The 9,684-nt window shown below is 38.7% G+C and overlaps 1 protein-coding gene across 1 annotated transcript in view; it reads right to left on the reverse strand.

Annotated features, from left to right (window-relative positions):
* The window catches only part of LOC103619122, a gene marked incomplete at its 5' end in the record, with an annotated part of 95,309 nt that overhangs the window by 23,694 nt on the left and 61,931 nt on the right, over positions 1–9,684 (reverse strand). Inside the window, 4 exons of the mRNA XM_008637606.1 lie at positions 1,180–1,254; positions 1,837–1,929; positions 2,932–3,018; positions 4,446–4,538. Coding sequence (XP_008635828.1) covers positions 1,180–1,254; positions 1,837–1,929; positions 2,932–3,018; positions 4,446–4,538 — 348 coding nt within the window. The remainder of the gene's footprint in view (positions 1–1,179; positions 1,255–1,836; positions 1,930–2,931; positions 3,019–4,445; positions 4,539–9,684) is intronic.

A 9,684-nucleotide genomic window follows, 5' to 3' on the forward strand; every position in this document is an offset into this window, starting at 1 on the left:
CTGGAGAAATAAACATCTCTCTGAAACATCTAGCAAGAATCTGTCTGTCCATATATATTTCCTTTCCACGGGACTCCTGGTTTGATATATGCGTGTTGCAGGATCCCCACTGCAACAACATGGGTTTAAAGTTTGCTAAGTTTAATGGGCCAAATTAATGCTGTGAGAAGTGTTTTGTGCTGATTGGATGTTGTACTAAATCTTTTGCCAAAGCTCTCTCCTTTTTCCAAAGTTTGCCAGTAAACTTTTGTCTTGTTTTGACCTCTTGAGAATATCTGGTCAGTATTTCTCCTGCGTTTCTAACCCAGAGTACATGAACCACTGTAAAGTCTTTTTATTGGGGCCTTACACAGTGTTAGTTAATAATTTAAAAACAAATCCAAAACCAACAGACTCCAGAAGGAAGCCCCATTCACAATCATATGGACCACAGCAGAAGGAAAGTAATGGCATGAATGAATGAATTTTTTTTTTAGACTAAAGACCAAACACATGAATTCACTTATCTAATTCAACTCTAAACTATGCTCTTCAGAGCAAGCACCTAGAGTAATTTTGTACATTACTGGAATATGCCACTACAACTAAATTCACTTATTCAGGATGTCAGACATTTTCTGAAGGATAATTGAGTATATTGGAACTCTTCAGTAAAAGTTCTCATATCCACAGTCTCATTTTTTAAAAACATACTTTATGACCTTTTGGTAATAAAACTAGTTGTAGAGGTAAAAAATTATAATAGAGAACCTTAAAATTTGGTGTCTTAATGTTATTACAAGTGACAGATTTTAAAGACAGAATTAAACCTTTGATTTTAAAACAAGAAAAACTATTCAATTTGAAGCAAAGACCATTTCCAGCCCACACAAAACAGGTGTTATTTTATTACTTTTATTATAATCAGAAATGCAAAATTTTCAAGTTGTAGGTATTTTTATTAAAGCTACTGAAATCAGTCCTACAGTTCACAACATTTGGGCCTCTGCACAAGTGATATGTATGAAAGCAGAATGTAAAAAAGCAACCATTTAGTATAGAAATACATAGCTCTTTTTTTGTCTCAACATACTAGTTTAGAGCAAACAGTGATTTATGTAACAAAAAACCCAGGTTCCAGAGAAGAGGATGAAATGCAACAAAGATACACAACCCCCACTCTACACATTAATACAGTACCTGGGCGCTGAATCTGTGAACATCAAAGGCACTGACTAGATCAATGGAAGACATGGAGGAAGAGCGACTATAGGGCTACCAGAGACAGACAAAGAAAAAACCAAGTAATCAGAACAAAGGCACAACAGAGCATTCAGTACCAACTTGCAAGCATGAGATAATGAAGAAAATGAAAACAAAAGCACCATAAGAAGCAAGCACAGTGGCAAATGCTGATTTCATGCACCTATGATGTATTATGCTCCCAGTGTAGCCCTAAAAAAGGCATAGTGTTTCAAGTAACACTAAGTCAATTGATCCTAATGCAAAAGACTGTATATTTTTTTCCATCAATTAAATTAACTTTGGTGAAGTTATCTTAAAAACACTGAGGTTAGCAAGTTATTGGTTTTTTTCTTTATAATCTCTAACTGACAAGCTTGATACAAATCAAGAGTATTCTAAATAGATACTGAAATCAGGATTTTTTTTAGCCAAGACAGAAAACAGTCCTTTTCCAATTCCAGCTACTTCAATTAAAAATGAGTAAACTACTGAAAGTTATTCTAGAAACACCTAAAAATAATAATAATAAAAAAACTTACATATCCATATAAAATACTATATACAAATACAAGTCAGCCAATTATACAGAGGAGATCATGAGAAATATCTTACCTTTTGGACAAATCTATGAGTCCCCACACCAGAATATGCATCTCCAGAAGGTAAGGATATTGGCCAGTATAATCTGACCTTTTCACTTTGAGACTGCAACAAAATAACTTTAATTACTGGCAGTCAGCTGCTACTGGATGGACTATGAAAGAGTGAGGCACCTTCAATCTTTATAGTGGCTACAACTAATGCTGTCCATGACAGACATGAAGTTATCCTGCTGGAGTTCTCAGGAAGCAAATATGCCTGGAGACTGAATTACCCATTTATCTATACTTCAAGGTATATTTCCAGGTTAAGCAAAATAGATTGGTAGCATCACAGATGTTGCATCCATGTAGTAGTACTACATTCACTCAAAACTTCTATCTTCTGCTAAGAGACCCCAACATAGATAAACTCTGTTGGGTACTATATATCCACTAGAAAGTCTTATAATTCTTAACCAAGTCATTGTATTCACTATATTCATAAGCCAAAAACCTTTTAAGACAAAGGAGGCACCACTTTATTATTCCCTCTCATTTTATACACTACAATATTTTCTCATATTCTATATATTTCATCACACGCATCCCTTTTTGATCCTTGACACTGAAGTATATTCAAGAAATGTTAGAGAAATAGCCAGAGCCTACACAATTTTTAAACAAAACCAAACACCAATAGAACTGTCTTTTCTATTTCACATACTGCTACAGTCAAAAGAAACTTCAGAGCAATAATTAGGTTTTGAGAAATAGCTGCAGCATTAGATATTCTTATTTGCCCAGGACATCAGTTACATATAAAGATAAGTTTTATACAGGACTAATACATTTATTTAGGAGTTATAAACCAGAGACAATCAATTAAATTAACACTTATACTATTCTTTTCTATGCAAGCTGTCAAGTCACTTTCTCAAAATTAGTGTTAAACAGGCCACCACATTAAACAATGATATTTAACTGTATAAATATTAAATAGTGAATCCCACTTATAAGTGTCAGTCTAAAATATCTAGAGTTTCGGGAGATGCACCCCAGGACTGATTAAGTCACAGAAGTCTTCCATGAAGTGCTCATCATTAACACATTTTTCAAGTATCAATACCTGTTCTTCCATTTTATCCTGTCTATCAAGAGCAGCTTCAACAGCATCAAAGAATTCTTCTTCATTAATCAGGCTATTAGGACCCTCCTAGAGCATAAGAAACAAAACTATTTCAAGATTTTGGAGACATGAGAGCTCCACTTAAGTTCAATATTAGAAATAGCTATTTATGTATTATGCATATAACTGACATAAGGAAATTTCTTCCATAGACCTTAAATATTTTCACCAATATTCATTTATTAGAATTCATCTGAAAACTGTGCTTGTTAAAGGAAGTTTTTTCCTTTAAGTACAATTTAGGGATACTTAAATAAACAAGCAAAAACCCCAGGAAACCAAAGACTGAGTAAAGTGTCAATATGCTTTGATATGAGATTTAGGTTTTAATTAACAGATATCTTCTCTTAAAAATGTTTACAGTATGTAAGTAAATATATTAACATAACTGTGTATTTAGACTCCTTCCAAGTATTCCAGTGCCTTAGGGTGGATTTCAGATATGTGCTCAAAGCACAAGACAAAATCCTGTGGATCACTATTGAGAATTCTTGGAAAGAACAGTTTAGCAATAAACAGCAGGTAGAGTTGTATTCAATTTTTAAAAACTTGTGTCCACTAAGTAGAATGATAATTTAAGAAAACTAGGTTTACTGCTTTTATTGTAAAACAAACTGGTCCAGCAAATTTCAAAAATCTACTTTACATCAGGGATATCTGGGAGAAGCAGCTGGGTTCATAACCAGGTAGACAAAGTCCAACTTCCTATCCATCCTTTTCTTTTACAGTGCCTCTGTCACAACAGAGAACATAAGCTCAAGTATCTTTTAAATATCTCAACATATTAATACTATTTCTCAGGCTATGATTTGTAAGTAGAAACCTGCTTAATTAACATAAATTAAAGAATTGAGTTCTTAAAAGTTATGCAAACTGCTTTATAGGTGCATTACTTTACATTATTGTTCAGAAGGCAGTTTAAGAGATTCAGACTGTGATTAAATAACCAAACTGAGGAAGAAGTTGATAAAACATGTCATTTAACAGATGAAGCAGAACCTAAATAATTGAATTTATCAACACATTTCAAATGGCAGTGACAAGTTAAAAATCAATTGAAATTAAACTTCAGATTCTAGGACTGCCTCTGCAGTCAGGGCTTTCATGTTTGTTGTTTCATATCTAGACAGATGACTAATTAAAATGTAAGAGTACACAACTTGCAAATGAGCAGTATAAAATGTACAAGAAAAATAATTAAAAAGTCATCAAAAATATCTGTAAGCAAAATGCTTTAGACAAAAGCAGAGTAAGGAAACCCAAGGTGAAGACAGACTTCTATTCTCAAAACACCGAAGGATTTAGATTCTTCATTTAGTTTCAGTTTCCAAGGCAGAAAAAGTGGCATGAACACATTGCACAAAGACCTTGATTTACATATACACTCCTTTGAGAAACAAACTAATCTTCAATAGCCTTAGCATTTTTAAAAATTTCAGAAGCAGAATTTGTACCTCATAGTCTGGCCCTCCGAAGTGGGACTTTTTCTTCAGTTCTGTCACAGCATTTTTGTATGCTTCTTCAATTCTTCTCCTTTTCTCTATTTCCTGTAAAATTACATGATCATTTAAAGCAGCAAGAATATATTGACTGATAATAGTCAGTATGACAATAAATGGAATCATCAGTATAGGTTTTATTCCCAAGTAACAATTGCTAAGTTGCTGATTTTCTGATTTTATTTGAATGCATGCATTCTATGTGCCCTTATAGATGCATATATAATACAAAGCTCAGGGAGCTAGCTACCCTGAGCATAACTTCTTTAAGTCACATGGAATAAACTAGATCAGCAAGAAAAATCTGGTATCTAATTGAATCATAGCTATTCATGGTTTGTTGAGGGTCAGTCCCACTTCAGTGCCTGAAAAAGTTATGGAGAATATTCTGGGAGTTATTGAAAAAGACCTGAAGGGCAACACAGTCACTGATCACAGCCAGCACAGGTTCATGAGGGGAAAGTCCTGCTTGTCAAACTTAATTTCCTTTTATGAGAAGGTAACCCACCTAGTTGATTAAGGGAAGCCAGTTGATGTCATCTTTTGGGATTTCAATAAAGCTTTTGATACTGTCTCTCACAGTGTCCTTATGGATAAAAATGTCCAGCACACAGCTGGATAAACACATCACACACTGTGTTGGACTAAGTGGGGGTTACATGAGGCTGCTGACCAGTCACAAGTGGGGTTCCACAGGGCTCCATTTTAGGGCCAGTTCTCTTCAACATCTTCATAAACAACTTGAATGCAGGACTAAATGATATGCTGAACAAGTTTTCAGGCAACATTAAATTGGGAGGAGCTGTCAACTCCCTCAAAGGCAGAGAAGGCTAAACTGTCCCTCTACAAGATGGAGGCTGTATAGTTTTGTGAAGTAGCAGGACTCTCACTATTCATATTTGTGTTTTGCTGCCAAGTAAAACATGGTTCTGAAGCTAGCGGTGTGGAGGCTGGAGAAGGAAGGAGAGCAAGCTGGATTACAACACTACTTAGAGAACTTGTAAAACACTCATTGCTTTTAGTCACTGAAAGAGATCCTGTTCTTACTATGACACACCTGCACAGCACAGAGCCTGCGTAGTGAATCTGCTGATATACAAAGGACAAACTTGATGCTGCACCTTCCAATTCTTCTAGCTGATTGTCCTGGGGTGACTGTATAATACTGTATTCCCTATTGTCTGACCTATGCCAGACATGAATCCTGTGCCTTCCTGTGTCTTTAAGCTGTTTCTCAGGAGAGGGGGGAGAGAAGCCAGGCAAATTTTCAGAGCGGTTTGTGCTCAAGGACACACACTCCCCTGCATTGCTGCTGCTACAGAGCCAAGGAAAGCACCTTCCTGCTTTTTCCCAGCTTTCGGCTCCTTTTCTCAGGAGAGAGATGGAGAGTTAAAACTCTTTGCTTTTTAGCTAGCCTGCTAGCTGAGGCAAGAACTTTTCTTGGGACTGTTCTGCTCCGGTCTGGAACAACATCTCCAGGAAGCCCCACACTGTGGCCTGGAGGGGCCCACGCCGAACCCCAGCTCCAGAGAGGGCAGAGCCACATCCACAGAAAGGACTCTGAAAGCTACCCAGGTTTCTTCTCCACAGCGAGAGGTTTTATTATTTAGCATTATTCATTCTCTTTTCTGTGCCTGCGTGCACTTTGCTTGTTAAATAAACAGGTTTTTTTCACTTTCCTCCGAGGAATGTCTTTCCAAACCTGGTGGGGGAAGGGCTGCTGAAATCTGCCTTCTAACAGAGGGACGTTCATTTTGGACATTTTCCTCCAAATTTGTCTCAAACCAAGACACTGGTCTTTTACGACATTGGACAGACTTACGAGAGCTTTAAAAACCTCCCAGCTAAAACAAACGTGAATGTCTGCCCAATTTAATATAATTGTCCCCTCTAACCTCTCAGAGAAAACGTTCTGAATTTTATAATCTTCTAATATTTATTTATTTTTCAGAGCAGCATAAGCATCTATCCAAGAAACCCAAGAGTACACAGAACAACATCATTCTCCTCCTCCATCTATTTATCAGATGACAGAGTAATTATTTTTTTGCTCAGGCCCATAGTTATAGAAGAGACGTTTACAGAGCCATGTTTAGTCAGTAAAACAAGGCGAAATAACAAAAGAAGCCCTACAACTGAAGTGGAATCAATAGTGTTAGCAAAGGTCTGAATACATTCAACTGCTGGTTTTAAATTCTTGTGCAAAGTGTAGGTGTCAAGGTGTTGGTTGTGGGGGGCTGCAGGGGTGGCATATGAGGGAGGCGGCCAGGGGCTGTCCTGTGTCAAACAGGTTCCAAAACAGACCCACCACAGGACATAGCTGAGCCCATCCACCACATGCATGGAACCTCTGTGAAAATGTATTTAAGAGCAAAAGACAGCCCAGGGAGAGAGGAGGGGGAACAAAAAGGGAGAAACAGAGGGAATGCAAAGGCCAGAAGAGAATGATGAGGAGGAGTTCCAGGGCAGAGAATATATCCACACTATATCCCATGAAGGACCCCATGCTGGACCAGAGGGACATTTCCTGAAGGAACTGAAAGGAATGAGGGACTTGTCTTTACAAACAAGCTGTGGGCCTGCTGGAAGATAAAACTAGTACTGAGAGATAAAAGAAACAATGGGAAGGATTCCACTGATGAATGGAAAGAAAGACATTTGTCTTTATAAATAAATTATAGGTCTGCTGATAAATGAAATTGGATATTGAGAGATGAAAGAAACAATGGGAAGAACCATAAATACCATAAGAATTAAAATAAAGGGGGGGTTATACATTAAAAGGGAGTCATGTATTAAGCATTTCAGGAAGTCTGTACCTCTTAAGTACCTCAGCCAATGGGGAAAGAGAGAGGGAAATGCGGCCGGGAAATTAGGATAAAAAGGAGGCTGCATCCTCTAACAACTTGAGAGATGCCAGGGGAATGCCCCATGGCCTCTCCCTTTATTCGAATAAAGTAACAGGACTCCTCTGTCTCCTGTTTGGACATAAACCTCTGGTGTTTGTGGATTAATTTTCCTGACAAAACCATGTTCCATGGAGGACTCCCAATGAAGAGGAGTTTTCCCAGAGGACTACAGCCCTGAAAAGGACCTGTGCTGGAGCAGGGGAAAAGTGTGAGAGGAAGAAGTGGCATAGACTAAGTGTTTTGGATTGATCCCCAACCCTTCATTTCCCACTACCCCACCCCCACCACATTCTGCATTCCTTGGGGCTAGCAAGAAGGGGTGTAGAGGAGCCTGCAGTTAAAGAGTGAAGTTGAGACTGGGAAATAGGGGAAGAAAGCTGTTTTAGTGTTTGTCTTTTTGTTTCCTATTAACTGTACCTATTTTAATCAGCAACAGATTTTCTACCAGGACAAAACCTTGTAAGCAATCCTCCTGTCTTTCTCTTGACTTGTGAGCTTTCTCATTCTATTTCTCTCCCCTCCCCCCCACTCCAGTCCTGCTGGATGGGGTGCTAAGTGAGCAGTTGGGTGGGCATTTGGCTGTTAGCCAAGGCTAACCCACAACAATTTTATACTATTTAATTCAATCAAAATCTCTTCATCTAATAAGCTAGGAATTAGAGGAATCCAAATAAAAAAAGTTATTTTATATTAGAATTATAGTACTTCACCATGAATGTGCTGTAACCCCCAGAAAGTTTTACTGACAAGTGTGACAAAGTTGCATGTCTGTTGCAGTGCAGGTGGCAGTGGCCACTGCAGCAGAGCATTCAGAGGACTGGTAAACAGGCCTCCAGAACACAGAGGTCTGATTTTCACCCCTTAGTTACGGTGAGTTCCCATGTTCCTAATGGTTCTTAGTTTACATGTTTTAAGTTTATTGGTTCAGGAGTTCTCCACCCAGTTTTATGTATAAGTTCATGTTTATGTATTTCCCCTAGTTGCTTATGTATTAGTTCTGGAAAGTTTTTCCTTCTTCGATGCCCCATTGCTCTACTCATGTAATTCCCTCCCCTAAGTTAACCCCATTGGTTATTCCTCTGTTATCTCCTCCTCCTCAGTCGATCCCCATTGGTTGTTTCCCTTTGTTCCACCCCCGTATAAAATGCTGTGCTTTCCCCTTTTTCCTGGTCTTTGTCCCTGGATCTTCCACCGGCAATAAACCAGCTGGAACCTACACAGAGACCCCTCTCTCATCCTTTGCCTCTGCCGACACTTTTACAGCACCTTTGTTTGGGGCTCGCTCCTTGCAAAGGAGCCAGCTTTCCCTGCTTGCTGCAGCCAACCCCTGCCTGCAGCAGTAGAAGCCAAGGACATCTGCAGCTGGATGCTGTGCTGCCTCAGGCAGTCCCAACAGTGTCACATATCTACCAAAGCAGAGAAACTTAAAACCTCCAAGTTTTTAGGAGCTTTTGTTATTTTAATTTCTGTAAATCAAGTCCAAATAAGTTTGTGACCCCCCTTTAAAAGGTATTTACTTATGCTGTAGGAGTGCCTATGAGTAAGAATCAGGGGAAAGGCTCACAAGGCAGATATCCTGGTGGGAGACTGGTATAGAACACTCAACCAGGATGAAGAGGCAGATGAACTATTCTATAAGTGGCTCTCTGATGTTTTACAATCATCAGCCCTTGTTCTTCTGGGAGTCTTTAACTTGCCGAATGTTTGCTGGAAACTCACCACAGCAGAGAGGAGGCAGTCTAGGAGGTTCTTGGAGTGTGTGGAAGAGAACCTCCCGACAGCCCTGGTAAGTGAGCCTGATACCAAAAGGGTTAATTCAATTTTTACCTGTGCCTGTGAATTTTTAGTAGAAAAACAAGGCATGCAAAAACTGTTTTCCCAGCTAGGAGGGTTGCAAGATAAGAAGACATCTGGCTCAATAATGTAGTGACAGACAAAACAAGGACTGAATCTGGGAACTCGGGGTGATAATGGGTAATATGCATGTAGCAACTGTATATAAGCAACATTCTTGTAAAATCACGTGTCTGCATAGGGTTAGGAGTACCCCTTGTGGGACCTCAGGCCTGAATAAATGATGCCCTCTTTAACACCACATTAGTGTTAAGGGGTCTTATTCTGATATTTTGGAAGATTTGGTGACAGTAATTGGAGAGTGTTGATTGAATGTTTGTTGGGGTTTTGGAGTAATATTGGATGTTGCTTTATTTTTGTGTGTGTGGTCAAAATTGCTTTTGTGGGTGAAGTTGCATTTGTGGACTTGGAGCACCCTCTTGTGTTGGTTT

The sequence above is a fragment of the Corvus brachyrhynchos genome, unplaced genomic scaffold (assembly GCF_000691975.1).
Source record: "Corvus brachyrhynchos isolate BGI_N302 unplaced genomic scaffold, ASM69197v1 scaffold507, whole genome shotgun sequence".
NCBI lineage: Eukaryota > Metazoa > Chordata > Aves > Passeriformes > Corvidae > Corvus > Corvus brachyrhynchos.